A 20,009-nucleotide genomic window follows, 5' to 3' on the forward strand; every position below is an offset into this window, starting at 1 on the left:
AATGATATGACTAATACCGTAGTAACATACTGGTGTCATAAACATGGGAAATTGTTGTTTTGTTTTGTTGAGTTTTGTTTTAGCAATCACTCACAGTCAAAGTCAATTTGGCTCACTACTGGCCTCTTGTGGTTATTTTAATTACAAATTCATTATTTCTATGACCCCATTGACCGGTGATGATGTACAATGATGTACATGCATTTATGCTTATCCACATAAGAGGGGCTATTTATGAAAGTTATGGCCAATTACTTACTTACTTAATAATGAATTGTTTATATACTGAATTACCAGTTTGACCTTATTTAAAAACTCTGAACTGGGCTGGATGAATAATCCATACTAAATGGTGATATAATGGCACATTTTTGTTAACTGAGACAGAGTAATCCCAGAGCCATCCCTCTTTCACACACACACACACACACACACACACACACACACACACACACACACACACACACACACACATGCACACACACACACACACACACACACACACACACACACACACACACACACACACACACAGGCTCAGCGGTGAACTGTCAGGTCAGACAATGACCAAGTGTGTGACAACACCGAAACCTGTTCTCTAATTTCCCCACATTTCACAATTCTACTGGCTGGCCGCCCTCTTGCATTGCGTGGTAATCCTACCATTTTCAGTCAGTCATGGAAAGGTAAATTAAACTTGGAATGCTGTCATACAGGTTCCTGACACACGCTTTCTCTCTCACTCTCTCCTACCCTGAGGACCTGGCTTATTCCTGCTAAAGACACTGTCTTTGGCATTGGCTTGCTGCCACTCACTGTTATATAGTCTAAACAATACTGACGCGACAACTAAAGACATAATCAACAGCTGTTACTCAACTTGTCTTGTGCTGGATAGCCAAAAGCCATTGACTGACAACGTTATGTTTTTTTAAACAACTGTTGACTGATTCAGAATCCGTCTTTGAAAACAACTGCACAATTGACATTGTCATGGCCAAACTAGCCATGTCATTAAAATCATTAGTCCTTCAAAAAAAAGACCTAATGGCGTCACAGATGCTTAGTTTACGGACTCCTAGTTTACTGTTATCCTTCCTAAACCTTTTGATCATTTAAAATGGAAAGTTTTTAATTATGTTAAAGAAAAGGGCTAAACATGTAGCCACAGGGCCCAACAGGCCTAAAGAGACCCATCCCTGAACTTCCTTGCTGATTTCACGCTTTTCACAAATCATTAAGAAAATATTGTGTTTAATCTCAATTAATGAATAACAGCGAGGAATGGCAGAGAGCAAGGCTGGAGGTTGGAAATGCTCAGCTAATGAAAACAAGGCCAAGTGGCAGACGACAGGCACCCTTCATGGGTAATTGACCCGAATGTGGGCTCAGGCGAGCCTGTTACACATTTATGAGGGCTCGGGAGTAAATCTGTAGCGAAGGAATTCCCCCTTGCTGTCACAGGGGTGGGGGTGTGTGGGCAAGAGGCAGAGAGAGAGAAGTAAGAGAATTTAAAAACAGAGAATGACCTCTTCCCAAGCTGAATATATATCCCCCCCCCCCAAAAAAAATAATAGCCCTGACGTCTGGTTAAAGATAAAAATCAGACAGTGGTGTCTGTAACACAAAGGGTTTCTCTTGTGGAGGTAGAAAATTACCCTGTCAAAACAACATTTTGCAACTCCTCTGTGTCACCTATTCAAGTCGTTGCAACAGTGCACATTGTTACTGAAACAATAGCATTTTCACTGAAGGACTGTTTTCAAATGTCTGACTAAACAGCTCATCAGTTTCATCATTGGACAACAGATTTTTCTACCAAACCAAAACAAACCAAGCTGACGCCTTACGACTAAGGTCACTCATCAAAATCAATTCTGAAAATGAGAATTCAGGATAATATTCAGGATTCATGTATAAAGCATTTCCAGGCCTAAGATACCTAAAACACACAACTGTGAGTTTGGTGATCCAGAAAAAGATGTACATGAGCAACAGGATAGGTGGCTTAATTCATGCAGCATGAAATGTCACAGTATCTGTGTTGTATTCTGTTGTGCATCTACGTTTGAAAGTCTTTAAATTCGGAAAAGACAACACACACACACACACACACACACACACACACACACACACACACACACAATCCAATGATCTTCACCAGTCCCACGGTTTAATTGTTTTTCCTCACAAACTTAAACGTATGCTGCCTCTATGTGGAGAAGAGTTGTTGTTACAAGTCTGATATGACAAGTCTTATCCAAAACACATGCACCTCTGCGTGTCCATTATCTAGCTTTATTTCCCTACTTTGTGGTTATTTACAAAAACACCCCATCAAAAAAAAAACTTAAAAGAATGGTTAGACAGGTGCAGATAGTTATGCAGTCAGATCATTGATTTAGTGTTCCACAGATGCAATGTGGAGGAGCATGGTAGATGTTCTTGCTTGTGCCACTACAGAATCAAATTGTGTAGGGCAAGACTTCAACACAGCATACATCTGTACACAAAGTCACAGGGTTGGGTATGTATTGAGAATGTGGAGAGTTTGAGGCACTCTCTAGCCCTGTACATATTCCAACAAGGCATCTAAGATTTAACCCATCAATCAAAGGGTACTAAAATGTAAAGTAATAAAATATTTAGCATAAGAGTCAAAACATACTTTCCCCTGACTTTTCCTGACAAATATAAAAACTGAATTTCCATGACTTACTATATAATAAATGGCACAATATACCGACTAATGATTTTAGAGCAGCCGCATAGTGTTCAAGAATCTTTTACTACTTTAGAGCGGGAGATGAATAAATGGGCATTTAACAAACAAAGTTGGGCTACTCAAGCAAGCAGTTTAAACTGCTACAACAAAAAGTCCCTGCTATTCCATGACTTTGCCCCCCAAATGATAGAATTCCCTGACTTCCCATGTCTGGAATAGACTTTCCAAAATTCCATGATATTCCAGAAATCCATGACCTGTGTGAACCCTGATCGGAGAAGATCCACTGATTACTTTTTGTTGTTGTTGATTTTAGAGAAAAACACAGGAAAAAACATTTGGATCATGAGGATCATGTTGTCCAGACATACATCTTCTGTTTAAATCATTATTGGACTTACTGAGGTCCATTACAGAGCCCAGACATCATGGATGCTTCATTAGAGCTTAATCTAATAAGATAAAAGTGGGTCTGCCAGAATAGGCCCTCAAACCACTCCAAGGGGGTCAGTCCAGAGGATCAGCTATCTCACAGCTCTCCTGCCTCAGCCCTGAGGTCTTTTAATAGTGCAAAGCAACAGCTGTCTTTCTGCCCACTGACACCCTCCTGACACACACACACACACACACACACACACACACACACACACACACACACACTCTAACCTCTCCTGCAGTGCTCCTTCAGTCCAACCTTCTCAATCTCACAGATGCACACACACACACGTGCATACCCATGCTAACACACACACACACACACACACACACAAACACACACACATATAAATTCCCCGTCCACCCGTCAGCCGTAAGCTAGTCATGGCAGACAAGAAGAGTGCGCCCGTGGTCAGGAGGAAGGAGAGGTTGGTGGACAAGAAGAAGGAGGCGCAGGTGGCGGTAAAGGAGAAGGCCAAGGAGGACAAGGCCAAGGAGGACAAGGCCAAGGAGAAGAAGCCCGCGGAGGTGGTGGCGAATGGGGAGGCCGCCGTCAACGGGACCAACGGGGTAGTAGCTGACGGGGAAGCCGCGGAGAATGGAGAAGCCAAAGTGGAGCCCATTGAGCTGCCACCCTTCGAAATAACGTCGGGGTGAGTGACACACAACGCTCCTATAGTAAAATACAAAGCCCTATGTTTGTGTTGAGATTGTATATTTTTGTTGAGTATATTGGAGGTGCTGTAAATGCACCGGCTGTCTAAACATACATAATCAATTATTTTCCTATTATTGGCATTTTTAAGATCTCTCGCAGGCAACTACAGTTAGTTTGGGAAGCTCTGTGCCCTGTGGTATACATTATCATAGGCCTTTTGTGTGATTTATCAGTTACTTTTCAGTTCAATTTATCACTTAGAGATTTGTCAGATAAAAATGACAATGGTGCTGTAGCTGATTCAATAATGGGTCATTTTGTTGGATATATAATGGTCATTAAAGCAATTATAAAGCTGCTATCCATCTTTTTAAATGTATAAGTTATGAAGTGTTTTATTATACTTGTTTGATGCATGTGGTTGAAAGTCAAGTCAAATCTGTTAGGGTTAGATACAAGCAACACACAAGAACCCCTCATAGCTCTACTCCCAAACTACGATCTGATCTGACTTAAATGATCAGAGACCACAATTCACATTTTAACTAAATTCACCCAAAACATATAATATGACTTTCAAATTGTATGCTAAAAATACATACTGGAGAGTAACGTCTGACTTATTTTTGTGTCCTGGCAAGAGCTATTTCATGCTAATCCTGTGCCAACACTGAAAAAAACAGGGGAACTCCTGAGACACTGGAGACAAGATGGTGCACCAGAGAGAGGCACAGTGCCATTAGTTACAAGCTCACACAGCAGCAAACTGTTGCATCCATCGGTATCCATCCATGCAATGGAAATGTTTTCATTCAAAAACTCAAATGATGAAATTTTTTATCAAGGAGCTCTTTGAACTTATTAAAAGTTCTATAGGTTTCTGAAGTCTCCTGTGTCACCAACACCAACCGTCAGTAGAAACTTCAGGGAGGTCCATTAAACCTCTCAACACCTTAAAATGTTTTCCTGTCTGACAATTTGCAGGCATACAGATAGATATAGTATTTATAGATATAGTATTTTTGACAGGTCTGCTGACTGTCTGTCTGACCTTGACAGGTCTGCTATGGGTTGAACCCTCTCAAGCACTTGGTTGGACCAAAGAAAATAACAAAGTTCTATATCTTCTATTCCACAATGGAATGTACATCCGCCCCAGCAGGACAACGTTTCTGTAACGCAGTAATGGGATTGCATGGATCAATCTGTATTCAGAGATGCATTATTCCGGGCATCCTCTTGACTTGTCAACAGGAGCTTTTGTCTCTATATTACAGTGGGTCAAAGGTATTATGAAAACGAGGAGCTGGCTGAGGATCCAGCATACCTAAAGGTACACAGCTGTGGTGTTAATAGGGACAGACACTATAGTAGCCCCGAACGGCCCTGCGTCAGCGGCCAGGGATTCGGGGTTATGAAGCCGGCAGTGATAATAGCAGGTTGGTGCAGAGTTAAATGGGACTCAACTCCCACAGGGCAGAGGGCCAAAATTAGCACCGGCTTGCCTTGGCGAGCTACTCTATCTGCTCGGCATGTGAAGCAGTTCCATATCTAAAAGCCCTAACGGCAGCACTGGATGTGGCCCAAAAGGGCACTAAAGCTGCTTGGACGCTTGGGGATGGAGGGGGGGGGCAATATGGGGCACGAAGGGAGTTGCTGCAGTTCCGGAGGATGGATGGGCGTCATGTTCGTGTCACGCTAAATGTGACGAGTGAGGAGCTGCACCTGTTAACCTAGTTCCCCTTTCCTGATGTAGGACATTTGGCGAAGGTTATTGAATAAAATGTCAACAATGAAACATATAGGCTGTATACTTCAATAATAATAATAATAATAAATGTCATCTGTTCAGACGCAGAACAATGTATATGTGCTGTGTTAAACATTTTAACTGCTTTTTGAGTTCAGAGTCCAGAGTTATTTAGAGAGCAAGCCACGGGTTAAAGGCTCTTGTGCTATCAGGTCACAGTGGTATGTACAACACTTAGGCCAAAGTCAGACGGACTGCAATGCTTTAACATATGTTACTGACCTAGTAACCTGGGGACTGCACAGTCATGGTGGATGTGGGTGGGTAGACATAAGTCTTAGTCTAAGACAAAAAACAAAGGCTGTATGATTACATTGAATTGTTGTAGAGCTTTTGATTACAGTTGTACCTTCACATGGATCATGGGTAGACTGTTAGATCAGTCTGGTTAGAAGCATCACTCATCATTTGAGACTAAAGTTTTTGTCAAGTGAATAAATCACAAAATAAAACAGTCTTTGCTAACTCAGACAGCCATACAAGCATTAAAGGGATATTCCACTCATTTTCCACCTCCCCTCGAGTTAAACAATTGATTTTTTACCTTTCTCCAGTTCATCCAGCCGTTCTGTGAGTCTGGCGATACCACTTTTAGCTCCAGTCTAGCATATAGGTCATTGAATAGGATTAGACCATTAGCATCTCGCCTGCTAGCATTACACTTAAAAGTGACTAAGACTTCCAGTAATTTTCCTAAAACTTGTCTCTTTTTGTAAACTTGTCTGATTTGACATGGAACTATACTCTCATGCTGGAAGTTACAGCCTATGGGACTATTTGCAGGTGCTGCGAATTACTGGAAGTAATTTTGTTTTACTCGAAAAAATTGTTTAACTCGAGGGGAGGTGGAAAATGAGTGTGATTCGCCAAATGGTGGAATATCCCTTTAAATAGACAACCCCTGTCAACCCCAATCTTATATAGTACTGCATTACATGTTCACACTTTTCCCTCCTTTCTCCAGCGACCGGATGGACCCTTTCTTCTTCAAGTTCCAGTTTAAGAATGTGGAGTACTCCTCGGGCCGCAACAAGACCTTCCTCTGCTACCTGATGGACCCTGGCAATGACGGGCTGCTCATGCGAGGCTACCTGGAGGACGAGCACGCCTCTGACCACGTGGAGGAGGCCTTCTTCAAGCAGGTGCTACCCTACTACAACCCCAAGACAAAGTACACCGTCACCTGGTACATGTCGTCTAGCCCGTGCGCGGCCTGCGCCGTCAAGCTGGTGGAGATCCTAAAGGCGCGGCCCACGGTTCGCCTCACCATCTTCTCCGCCCGCCTCTTTATGTGGGAGGAGCCAGAGATCCAGGCGGGGCTGAAGGCGCTGACGGCGGCAGGCTGCAAGCTGCGCATCATGAAGCCGCTGGACTTCACGTACAGCTGGGACACGTTCGTGGACAACGACTGTGACACCTTCACGCTGTGGGAGGACTGCCAGGAGAACTACGAGTACTATCAGGAAAAGCTGGCCGACATCCTGCAGTGACAGTGAGTGTGACAATGAGTGTGACCGGGAGCGACGCGCCACAATCCGCTCTTGGCTCTGCCGCCCTCCCACCATCACCACCATCCCCTCACCCACAGACACCCACCGTTGCCCTATCACCACTGCCAAGAGGGGGCACTGTGTTCTAAGGGGGTGCTTACACAGAACACAGCGGCATAGTCAGTCTATGGGAATCACCAGGTACATTTGGTGATATATACCAGTATATTTTCAGATCTACAGTGATGTGAAAATTTTGTTGTCTGTGTTTCTGCCCACACTAGGCACCAGAACAGAAAGAGTCAGCCAGTTGTAAGGGTAACAGCTAATGCTGACATATAATATAACACATGCTGCAGTGTCAAACTGTGGTCGGGCAGTTCATGAGCCATCTGTTTTTTAAGGCAACGTGTGGTAACCCAGTTGTAGTGTGTCCTAGTATGCCCCATATGCAGTGTCTGGGGCAGTGAGAACTGGCAGAGGTGTGTTGCCTTCAAGTATAGATACAGTATAAACAAGTCAGGATTGCTTTGCGGTGCAACAGGATTATATTACACAAACTCACTTCTTTGGCAAAAACATCAACTGAAGTTTCAAGCCATGAAGTTTCCATACACCAGATAGTGGAGGTTATAACTCTATGCTATTTATACTCTAAACTCTTACTGCCTTCCTTTTGGAAGTGGTTACATTGCATTGGTTACGAATGCTGGAGTAAATAAGGGGTAACTGTTGTTGTTTTGGCCTTTGTTGTTGTTGCTGTGGTGAATTTCAAGTAATCAACTGCCCAGTAACAGAGGAGCTTTTTAAGGAAAAGGCCTAAAAAGGGCTGGGGGAAGTGTAAGTGGTGTCTATTTGCCTGACAGCACCAACATTGGTCCTATTTTAGTGTGTCAGAATACCTAATACGCATGATGGCTCGGCACATCCAATGGTTGTTTAAACCTCCACTGTAGTGTCAAATACTAACACAAGATAAAATATATATTCATTTTGTATTTTGTATTAGTTGATACTCTTAAGGACATTTGGACTTGACATTTGTTTATAATGTATTTGCTTTGCATTTCATCAATTTCTCTCTTGTTCTTTGTCAGGACCCTGGAGATCAGTTGGAAAGGATCATGAGAAAACACCTGTCAATTCCCTTACAACAACTGCAGAGCTGTAATGCACATCTTAGTGTGTGTGTGTGTGTGTGTGTGTGTGTGTGTGTGTGTGTGTGTGTGTGTGTGTGTGTGTGTGTATGTGTGTGTGTGTGTGTGTTTGTATGTTTCCAAGAGTGTGTGAGTGAGTGGATCTGTTTGCTGTGCACCAATTTGTGATATTAAACTGACAATATTTGTTTTGAACTGACATGTTGAGGAGGACTACTGAATCTCAGTGGAACTTGCACAAGATATTTTTTATGAAATCTTAACAATAATGTACATGCCAGAGTTCATACATCACATTGATAATGATAACTGTTCAGTTATTCTGCAGCATGAACTTGCTATCTCGGGCCTTTTACAGAGTCTATTGTGTATGCCCATCAGTCACTATACTTTGAAATAATAATACGAGAAATCATTCTATTGAATATACTGGACTGAAATCATTCGTAATGTGCAATATCTGCACTATTATTTTAGGGATGAGAAAATACAATATTATTTTAGAGATAAAATGACTTTATGATCATATGCTAATCAAAGGAATATTATCAACCACCTTTCACCATTGAGAAGAGAAATTGTTTTGATTGATGATTTATTGAAGTCAGATGATTTTTTTTATTTTGTTATGTTTTTTAAACGTACCTAGAATCATGTATGATCCAACTCACAATTTTTTAAGAATTAAAAACTTTTAACACTCAATTCTGGAATTGTACAGTATCTTAATGCACAACTTGTTTTATGAGAAGTTTGCTTTCCACAGAGAACAGACAGGTTTACCTCCATAAATAACAGTCACAAATATAAACAAAAACTTTTATTAAACTGCATACTGGTCTCATCTGACAACCCTTCAGTATTCAGTCTTCACCTTTCAGCCATGCCACTTTTTCTGCATAACTACATAGGAAGCTGCAGAGCAAACTACATTGGGACCTGCACATTTCCTATATATCTGGGGTTTCTAGAACACACTTTCCCTTTCCACAATGATCCTGAGTCGGAAACAATCCAGAATTTCTGTGATATTCTTTCAGACGTCCCCTCGACTAGTCCACAATATCATCTGTTTGCTATTTACAACAGTAGCAGCGCTGGTGACATATGAATAGACTGAACAATGAGGTCTGCAGAAGACACACACAAATGGGAATGCACACTAGCTAAGTTCTGTCTACACATCTCCTGTGCAGTGAAACAAGAGGCCATTCGGGAGCACACTGATTGCATTGGCACAAAGTTTAGAAACCATGAACATATATATAAGTAAAAGCTATTTTTCTGGACCTGGCAGTACTGCCGTAATGTGGGGTCTGAAGATGTCACTGAACGTTGACTCCATCGCCCCCTTGTGTCCATTGCTGTCCCTGCTAGCCTGAGCAATGAGCTGGTGTGGACTGTTAGAGCAGCACCTGGAAAAGTCGTTGTTGTCGTTGTCAACAACATCACGAGATTGAGCTGTGTGGAGCCCTTCGATAGCGCTTGAGAGCCAAATGAGCCTCTTCAGACTCTGAATGGTGCGACCACGGTCATGCAACAGCTGATGCTCTGTCACTGACCTCCTAGAGAAAGAGAGTGAATAACACATCCAATTTGTTATATGCCGCCTGGCCAGGAGTGCCTGGGGGAATGTAATATTTCTAATTTGTTGAGTCACACAACATTGTTATGTGGCTAATGCCATGAAACTTAATGTCAAATGGTCAAATACTGATTTTTTGATCTGTCTATTAAGAGTCTGCCAAGGTGAAAACTGACCCTCACTTAACATTCCCATTTTCACCACAAGCAACTAATAAAATAGCCTATCCATCAACTTCCTTAGTACTTTGGAAGAATATTTATTAGGTTTTGTGGCTAACCTCTCAATAAAAATGTTTGGTTTATTGTAAATATTTTATAAAGTATCTAAAATAAAAAAATGTACTTGTGATTGATTACCCCAATGATGGTGTTTAGATGACATTCTCCAAAACTAGGTTTAACTTAGTTAACCAAATGCAAACACAGCATATATTGTACATACTTGGGAAGATTTATATTAGCAATCCTAAACAAGACACTGGAACATGTGAGTGAAATACAGTATAATTGTATCAACACATGAACGCTATTTTTGAATGAATTGAATTATACTGAACAAAAATATATAAACGTAACACACAAATCTGTGAACAAATTTGGATATAATCAAACCACCTGACAGCTGTGACATATCAAAAGACACTGATTGAAAAAGCATGGTTATTACACAGGTTTATTGCAATGGGCATGCTAACTGCAGGAATGGCCAGAGAACTGAAAGTAAAAAGTGAAGTGCTCACAAATTTTACCAAGTTTGTGAACAATACTTCCTTTGTGAGCATAGGAAACATTTTGGTTCACTTCAACTCATAGAAAATGGGAGTGAAAATTAAGCGTTTATTTTTGTTCAGTATAGATATATACAAAGTTATACGATATGTTTGTCATGCACTCACCGTCGGTCATCCTGGCCATTAACAGCTGTTAAAACCACAAGGACCAGAATAGCCACAAATTGTGACTGGGATGCAAGCATTGTCTGGACACACAAAAAACGCAGTTATACTTTTACATATGTATTATATTCTTCTGAGATACAGAATATTACCCTTACTAATATCATAGCAACATAAATACAGTTTTTAGAGTAAAACTTCACAGTGCTCCTTTTTCCTAATAGAATCAGTCTCATTACTTCTTCCATTCTTAACTGTCACAATATCCTACACCAAGATTTTATTTTCACAAATTAGCAACAATACTTAAAATCAAAGGCTTTTTGCAAATTTAAATCAAAGGCACAAACCTGTTCCTGGCTGATGACAAGCGTACAGGTTGCGTAGATATCCGCTGATCCTCTAAGAAACTCGTCTGGCCATGTGTGCGGACCCATGGCTTTTATATGCAGAGCAGAATAATCCATACACAGAGTCCGCTACCCAACATTCTACCAGTGCTTGAAAGAGTGCGTCATTCTTACATCCTCAGACACTCCCACAGAAAACAGGTAGAAATCCATTCATCTCCTATTTCAAAAGGTGAACCGAAAACTAATTTCAGATGCTTCTGTACCTGGCTTTTGGTATTATTTTCTGATTGTCAATGAAAGCAAAATGAGTCACTGCTATAATCATATTATTGGTTAATCTGGTTGATAGTGCTGTCTTTTGCATTCCAGTGTGTTTTCTATATCCTCTCATTGAAATGTAAATGTGTGACAATATAATGACTTCAAAGGCATTTTCAGGTTTATTGGTTTACATTTTTGTGGCTATCATTCTCTCTTTACTTTAACTTTATGTGTCACCATGTACTGACTCATTAATTTATTTACCGACATAGGCTGTTTATATTTATGAGAAATGACGCATACACACAAAGTATTTCGTAACAATTTGGAGAAGCAGTCAAAGAAAGAAGCTTTGCAGTCATTTTATGCTCAATTCACTTGATTAGCCAACAGTGAAAGCATTACAACTTTTCCACTGGTTGGCCAATCAGCGGTCAAAACATAATTGAGCTTTAAAATCCTCTTATGTTTCATGCTTGTTAAAATTCCTTTATCATGGAATTGATAGAGACCTGACCCTGTGTGCTGTCACATCTGTCGTATAACACAATCACACCACATGAATGCATAGCCATAGAACAGAAACCATCACCTTGACGACCCGTGATTGTGTTGGTTTCTCCTTGAGAGAAATGCCTGGTAGAGGAAAGAGAAAGAGAGAGAGAGTTAGACCAATCCAAAGTACTGAAAATTCTTGCCTCCCCAAAAGCTTTTGGCTAGCAACTGCCATTTTCAGAAAAAGCCATTTAGCTATAAATGTAACTTAAACTTGCTTAAATGGCCTGCCTAAAATATAGGCCATATAAAATATGTTACTTTGATCCCATATGGTTATTTTCTCAAATTCAAAGAATTATTTCTCTTTTTTATCAAAGAATTGTATCCGAGACAATCATACGACGGAGTATTAGGGCCACACATGAAGAAAAAAATATTTTTGCCATGGCGAGATTAAACTCGACATGTTGACTTTAAAGTCGTCATGTCGACATTAAACTCGACATTTCGAGAATAAAGTTGAAATATCTACTTTAATCTCGATGTGTCGACTTTAAAGTCGACATGCTGACATTAAACTCGCAATACAGTTTAAACATAGCATACAGAGTTTAAGCTAGCCTACACTAACACACAATATGTTACATGAATAATGGGCTTCAAATCAAATAGGTGTTATTTAAGATGGATTGCAGATATTCAGATAGATTGCGTCTTGTCTGTTAACTACTCATTGCCGTCATCGTGAAGTGCTTTATCTCGCGGTTGAAAATACCATGCAGTATGCCGTTTAGGCTATATAGCTAGAATAATAGATGTATCCAATGATATAATGTTTCTATACAAAATGCTATTTCACACTGTTTTACGTGGGTAAGGCCACTGCACATTCAACTAGATGTACCGCAGAGCGGTACAAAATATGACCGCTGCCCAGTCCAGCGCATTTTTTCCACAAAAATAAATCACGCTGAAAGGCCTATATGATTCTAACTGTCTCACTAAATTGCATTATCCACACTCAATTCTCACGGGTATCTGCTAGACAACAAGTACCAAAACATGATTAGTTCATAGATTTCACATGTAAAATTAATTTTATACAACCCCCACCCACATCTTGCCTGTTCATAATTCTGAGAAATTCTTGAATTGTGTGCATGTGTGCGTGTACACGTTTATGTTTATGTGTGTGGGTGTGTGTGTGTGTGTGTGTGTGCTTGTGTGTTTGCCTGCGTATGTGTGTTTGTGCATGTGCATGCATGGATACATATGTCTACTGTTTGAGTATGTGTCATACGTATGATTACTGTGAATGTATGTGTGTGCGTGTGTATCTGTTTATGCACATGTGTGCACATGGAATGGGTTAACATGACCCCTGGAGGCAAACATACGGAAAAAATTGGTCATCTTAGGCCCTACGGTTCTCAAGATATTCACAGAAAACTGTGTCTGCCCTACCCTCCTTTCGGGGGGTCCAGTACAGCAGGGGGGCTACAGATCAAAACGAAAAACAATGGTTCCATGCTATCCATGTGGGGTTACATGCCCACCAAGTTTCGTGTACCCCGGTCTTTCAGTGTCCCGGGAATCCTTGACGGAAATTTGGACCGCTTCGCTGCGCGGCGGTCATAAATAACTGCCCTTCATGAACCAGGCCGTCACTCTCCATAGGTTAACTAATTTATCTAAAACTGCTTTTCCATGTCTCACCTGCAATAAACATAGGAGGCTATAAACACAGGTAGCCTAAGCATATATACTATTCTGATCCCGTGAGGGAATATGTGTGCATGTATACTTTATTTATGCACTATGTGTGCATATGTGCGCATGTAGGCTACTAGTACATGGGGTGGTCGGGAGGAGGACAGCTTCATTCGTCCCTAGACATTCAGCAATAGGCTGTTTTGCATCCATTACAAACAAGCAATGTGAAATTCTAGGATTGGGGAGAGCGCCTAGAATGCCTAGTCTAGTGCATAAGCATGAAGTTGAACCTTTAGATGAAAAACACTCTTTAATAATAGGCCTACAATAAATAAATAAACCGCTAATGACGTTTAGGCTACTTTTGACCATCGCATTTATCGCCTGTAACTCCGTGATAAGGACCTACAGGAAAGTACTTAGCTGAGCAACGGAGGTTAATGTTTTATGTTTTGTTCACATGATATAGGCCTATGTCTAATCATTGTTGCAGTCGAAGAAAACTGGAATGTTTAATTCGTCCTCCCTTTCAATCGTCCCGAGCGGTCGTTCTCTCTCCAAACTTTATTCTCAAAATGTTGAGTTTAATGTCGACACGTCGAGATTAAAGTCAACATGATATTTCAACTTTATTCTCGAAATGTCGAGTTTAATGTCGACATGGCGACTTTAAAGTCGAAACATTGAGATTAAAGTCGACATTACATTTCAACTTTATTCTCGAAATGTCGAGTTTAATGTCGACATGGCGAGTTTAATCTTGTCATGGCAAAAATATTTTTTCCTTCGTGTGGCACTAAAACTCCGTCGTACAATCAAGTGCTTCAGGAGCAATGAGAGGAGTGTAATTTCTTCGGCTGTTGAGCAAGATGTTGGTATCAACAACCTGAGCTTGAGATATGCCAATTTATAACAATGGTCGCTTTGGACAAAAGCGTCTGCCAAATCCCATAACCATAACCATGCCATAATCAGAGATGGTTCATCAACTGCTCTAAGAATCTTTAGTCCATAATGTACAAATGTTAGACTGCATATCCGAGGTAGCTTGACATCAAAAGTTGTCAAAGTCTAATAAGAAGTAAACTCCATGGTTGGGAAAATGAAGGTAAATATTCGGAGCTGGCCAAACGTCCCACATACTCGACGCACCCAACCAGTAGCGCGACAATGTGACATCACAGCGCCGTAACCATTTATACTCGCGCGTGGTGGTCGCGACACTAGTTGCAATATTCTCCTGAACAGAGGTGTCGCTGTTGTGTAAAGACTAACGCTAACTACGTTACACAGCAGAAGAAGCTGCAGTAAGAAACACTAGTAGCTACCTAGCCTCTGTGATGGTACTTCAGACTTTGGTTGCTACTATTCACAACTACCATCATTATCATCTAGTTTCCAAGGTGTGTGCACAGGTAGATAGATAGATAGATAGATAGATGGATATCTACAGAGTGCGAATTACCCCACCATAATTGGGGGGTACTGCTCCTTCACTTCTTCTGACCATCATGGTCCACTACCATATCAATCCCCACCGTGATCGCCAAGTGCAACATGTGCAACACACATACAAGGTCTAAACATGCGACAAACTGATAATCAGTAGGCTACAGAATATCTCATAGTTTTTATACTGTATATCCAAAAGAGATCAACTCTGCCCTCTGCCCTCATCGTCTCGTCTCCCTGCGGCCTGCTCACGGCTTTTATCCTGTGCCTCTCCTGTCTGTTGGGTACCCCTTTCCTTAACACATGAACAGTGTATAAAACCTAACTGCACTTACACTTTTAATGTAATTGTTTGTAGATAGAAAATAGTTTCATTAAGATAGTATCAGGGTTCTCAGATGAAACTACATTTATCAAACTAAAAATAGGAAATAATAGATTGTAAAAACAATACCAACCAATTAAAAACAAATTCAAATACTAGCACATATTTAGCCTAGGCTACTTGGGTCTTTTTATGTTTCCACAGGTTTCACTGATATTATGTAGGCTCAGCTACATCAGACCCTCTTGTGCATAGGCCTACCGGTAATATAAAAACGGTTTATTTAAATAGAGAATTACCTTGCTAATTAACCTTGGTAACTAACCAAGGTCCACTTTACTAGCCTCAGTGGGTAAGTAAGTAGCAGGTAAGTAGCCAGTAATTCAATGTATGAAGAGGTGACATGAGCTATGAAAGAACAAACACGTTTATAAATGAAGGTTGTAAAATAACACATTTTCAACAAGCTAGACGTCAGTTAGCAACTTACATTTACCCATGCACGTCAGCAGCAAACCGAATTTAGCCTACTGGAGGAATTTACCTAGCGTTTTGTCATTCAATGTTGACACTTGCTCAGTTACTTGGTTATGGTTATGGTTATGGTTATGGATTTAGCAGACGCCTTTGTCCAAAGCGACACATAAATACAAAACAACATAATAATATTTAAAATTGAACAGGGAACAGATTAAAATGTAGGTCAAATATAGTAAGGAGAATAGTTGTAGTACACAATAATATCAATTCAAGCAATAGCCTAATAAAAAGCAATGAAAAAAAGGGGAAAGGCAATAATAAAACAACAATGTCAATTCAATCAATAATATAAAAACAATGACATGCTAAGACTACATTAAGGAGAATATCAATAATAAACAATAATGTCAAATTAATTAACAGCCCAATTAAAATAAAACAACATTATATAAACCATAACACATAAGCGCTTAAACAACTAAGTATATGTTGAATAGGAATGTCTTTAGACCCCTCTTAAACGACCCAAAACTACCACAGGAACGGAGAGCACTGGGCAGTTCATTCCACCAACATGGAACCACTGAAGAAAAGAGTCTTCTACTCTACTTTACTTCTAGCGCCACGGTGGTTAAAAATGGTACGGTCCACAATAGGGGTTTCTGAAATTGCAGTGAAAACAGGAGTTTACTTGTATTGTAACTAATGACACAATTTTTTCACAATATCAGAAACATTATCTGACCCCCCCAAAACTGACATTTCTGTCTCTTTGGGGCATAGACTGTATATATAGTTCTATATATACAGTCTATGCTTTGGGGGGTACTGGGTCTTCATTGGGGGGTATAGTCCCCCCCAGTATCCCCTGTAATTCGAACTATGGATATATAAATAAGATACTTTAGTCAACCCGAGGGAAATTTTAATAATTTAAACAGTTTAGTTAGCTGGCTAGCTAGCTAGCAGCTGGCTGAGTTTGTGTAATTGCCTGAAGTTGAAAGAGAGTTTGTTCAGGCCTTAATAGATATCCTGTGTTTAAAAATAAATCGTTTCCATTCTTTCCTCTAAATTCCATGTGTTGCAACTCTCGCTGGTAACTTTGTTAACTTATCCAGAAAACTATTAAAAATTCACGACTGTAACAAAACACTGCAACTCTCGCTTGCCCTCGAACTAGTCCATCTTCCTGTTTCCGCCTTGTCGCACTCGTCTGAAAAAAAAATGAGTGGTGCGCTACCTCGCGCTACCTGGCTTCAAACCTGGCGCGCCAGCAAGATTTACGTCATTTTGACGTCACGTTGTCGCGCTACCGGTCGGGTGCGTCAGGTATGTAGAAGCCCTGATGACGCATCAGTAAGCCTAGATCACATGATAGGCCTGTGAGGATAAAGGGAAACTCATACATCCACGAGTTAGGGAAAGAGGGTGAGGTAGGAGGCAAGGCTGAAGATGGGTCATTAACTACAGTACACAAAATTCAGTGTCTGGAGAATGGTTTCAGGAAGTGTTCATCTGCGGAAACATTAACAGGACATGTTAGGATTCGACCTGTTAATGCCCTAGATCAGGGGGTCTCAAACTCCCGACCCGCGGGCCAAATCCGGCCCGCGACCTATGTCAAAATAATAATGTAATCCGGCCCTTGAGGGTATTTTTAATTGTGACAAACAACGATACTGATTAAAACAGACGATAGATCCAAGTACGGTAACAAATCTCATTTGTACTCTCCTCCATTATTTGCTAGACATCCAGAGCTTGATTCAAACCGAAATCGCTGCACAACGTTTTCAGGAAATAGGCTAGGGCCTACTTGTATTACACGCGAGAAATACGAAGACGTGCATTTGTAATGACGATGCGAATTTGTAATGACGAAGCGATGCAATAGTTTTGCACAATTGACCCCCCCCCCCCCCCCCCCCCCACACACACACACACACACACACCAAAGCCCACCGATACCAAAATCCCCCCCTGATTCCCCCCCATAAATAACAAACACACAGTATCATGCTGTAGCAACACTTCATAAACTGAACCCAAACATTTAGATTTGGACCTATAGGTTATTATACAATCAGTATCGTAATATCTGTCAACTATGACGATCTCCATGCATGTTCAGTAGCCTATATTTTTCATTTAGTCAAGCAGTGACATGTGGTTTAATCAGTGTTGGGCAAGTTACTTCAAAATCGTAATATATTATGTATTACTTATTACTTCAAAGTAATTCATTACATTATAATATTACTGTCTCTGAATTGTAAGGCATTACTCTGCTATTGTATTACTTTTACCTTACTTTTACCAAAATATCTGGAAATATGGATTTGGAATTCTAAATGCAGTTTATTATGCTCATTGCAAATGTGCTCATTGCACTTCTAATGGAGGGTGATGTAGTACAACATAATGACTGAGCTAGGCTTAAGGCTAACAACAGTAGAATGCAATAGGTGCAGTGATGGCATGTCATTGTGGTTGAGATATCTGACATTTTTCTGTTAAAAGATTGGCATGGAGACAATGGGACATGGTTGCCTTTGTCAGTGTCCTTATGTGAACTTGCACAGGTCAACTTGCTCATCTTTACTTGCGTACCACTTCACACCAGTGCTTCAGACCAGGGCTGATGCTTCAGCAATAGCCGTCACTGAAAAGCTGTAAGTGTTGTTGAACACAGCTGTTCTCACATTAGCTGATTGCGATAAACATAAACCATTGTTGCCTAATTACCAATTATTCATTACACCTGTGTGTAGTATCTACTTTTTTTGTGTTTTTCACATTTAGTATTTTGCAGTATTTTTTAAAATACAAAAATACACACCAATAAAGTATTTTGATACAAAATACAGAGCCATTTCCTTCAACCCAATAAAATACAAATGACAAAATACTATTTTGCATTTGAAACACATATTACATGTTTCAGAAATACTACCCATCCCTGAGAACAGGCAGATTACATCTTTATAGTTGGCCATATGATGACATAAATTGTCTGTAGTTGACAGAAATTACGATTTGTGCCAACATGTTGTAGAAACACAACCACAGCCTTTAGGCCTATTTGGTGCAAATCTTCTACATTGGTTATAGTCAGCGATTCACATTAACTGTAGGCTATCACCACAAGTGTATAGGCTACTAAACGTTTTTGCCCAAGTTTGTGTGCCGTCATCACATTTTGCAAAATTAGGCTACCTTTGTTACTAACCTACCAGTTGATACTTTTTACGTGCATCGACTCGCGATTGATTGTGCATCTAATGTAACACTCGGTGGAGAGACTTCCACTTTCCAAGTTCCACTTTCACTGTCGTTGTGAGCTAAAAGGCTACTATATGGGAAATACTTTGAAGTTCCTTTTGAGTCCAAACATGAATAGGTTTTCTTTAACCTGTGCTACACTTTTCCACCAAGTTGTGCGAAAATAGGTATCCGGAGTTTTTTTTATGTTGACAGACAAACCGCACTACAGTAGCCTACATGGTGCAGTAAATGGAAGCTCTTCGTAGCGCGTGCAACTTACGTCTATAAAAACAATATATTTATGGAATAAAATTAGACACCTCTGATTGCTGTTTACGGTAAAACTGCGATGATGTGAACACCAGCCAGCGGAGGGCACTTATATAGCCTAGGCTACCATGCATGGACTCGTAGGCTATATTTCCCCACAAACCAAGCGGCTGCTTGGACAAATCCACTTGAGGGGTGGGGCAGGGGGGCGCGATCGTAACACACACTGAACCTGTCATAAAGAGGCCAAAATGATTGACCTGTCACCCCCAATCCAAATGGATGCAACTGCATTTATAGGCTAAGCCTAGGTCTACATGACGGGCCGCAAATAGGCTAAATAACTTTAAAAAAAAAAAAAAAAATTCCCGCCTGATCGATCGTCTATTGACAGTGATGGTCACGATGTGAATGGAGGTGCGTCTTTTCGCGTATACCACGGTGTCCACTAAGCATACCATGCTTATTTCGACCCTCTGCCCAACATAGCTTGGAGGTTGCAGTGGTAATCGTGATGATAGTGTCCGTAATGGACGTGGTACAGACAGCAGGAGTTGTAGAAATAGGGCTCTGAAGAACTACAAAGTCACCCGCGATATAGGAACTATAATAGTTTACTATCGTTGGTATACATC

The 20,009-nt window shown here is 40.6% G+C and overlaps 2 protein-coding genes across 3 annotated transcripts; one reads left to right on the forward strand and one right to left on the reverse strand.

Annotated features, from left to right (window-relative positions):
- The first annotated feature begins 454 nt into the window (after window positions 1-454).
- apobec2a (apolipoprotein B mRNA editing enzyme, catalytic polypeptide-like 2a) lies at window positions 455-8,980 on the forward strand. Its single transcript, XM_042088503.1, has 4 exons — window positions 455-473; window positions 3,470-3,813; window positions 6,593-7,120; window positions 8,216-8,980. The coding sequence occupies exons 2-3, from the start codon at window positions 3,545-3,547 to the stop codon at window positions 7,116-7,118; spliced, it is 795 nt and encodes a 264-aa protein (XP_041944437.1). The 5' UTR covers window positions 455-473; window positions 3,470-3,544; the 3' UTR covers window positions 7,119-7,120; window positions 8,216-8,980.
- A 102-nt stretch (window positions 8,981-9,082) lies between these two features.
- Window positions 9,083-19,485, reverse strand: pth4 (parathyroid hormone 4). 2 transcript variants are annotated; one of them, XM_042088514.1, is made up of 5 exons: window positions 19,425-19,485; window positions 11,965-12,008; window positions 11,109-11,328; window positions 10,759-10,841; window positions 9,083-9,840 (listed from the first exon to the last, which is right to left on the reverse strand). In XM_042088514.1, the coding sequence occupies exons 3-5, from the start codon at window positions 11,223-11,225 to the stop codon at window positions 9,552-9,554; spliced, it is 489 nt and encodes a 162-aa protein (XP_041944448.1). In that variant the 5' UTR covers window positions 11,226-11,328; window positions 11,965-12,008; window positions 19,425-19,485; the 3' UTR covers window positions 9,083-9,551. The 2 variants fall into 2 exon arrangements, with proteins under 2 accessions (XP_041944448.1, XP_041944449.1); XM_042088515.1 differs by lacking the exons at window positions 11,965-12,008; window positions 19,425-19,485 and having other exon boundaries at window positions 11,109-11,544.
- Between the last annotated feature and the right edge of the window lie 524 nt (window positions 19,486-20,009).

Source organism: Alosa sapidissima, chromosome 4 (assembly GCF_018492685.1).
Source record: "Alosa sapidissima isolate fAloSap1 chromosome 4, fAloSap1.pri, whole genome shotgun sequence".
Lineage (NCBI taxonomy): Eukaryota > Metazoa > Chordata > Actinopteri > Clupeiformes > Clupeidae > Alosa > Alosa sapidissima.

Bases quoted from the DNA above. Each gene is read 5' to 3' on its own strand.
- pth4 (XM_042088514.1), bottom strand. From the start codon at position 11,225: ATGGATTATTCTGCTCTGCATATAAAAGCCATGGGTCCGCACACATGG. The intron at 10,842-11,108 runs GTTTGTGCCTTT...TTGTGTGTCCAG, and splicing joins TTGTCATCAGCCAGGAACAG to ACAATGCTTGCATCCCAGTC. The intron at 9,841-10,758 runs GTGAGTGCATGA...CTCTTTCTCTAG, and splicing joins AATGGCCAGGATGACCGACG to GAGGTCAGTGACAGAGCATC.
- apobec2a (XM_042088503.1), top strand. From the start codon at position 3,545: ATGGCAGACAAGAAGAGTGCGCCCGTGGTCAGGAGGAAGGAGAGGTTG. The intron at 3,814-6,592 runs GTGAGTGACACA...TCCTTTCTCCAG, and splicing joins CCCTTCGAAATAACGTCGGG to CGACCGGATGGACCCTTTCT.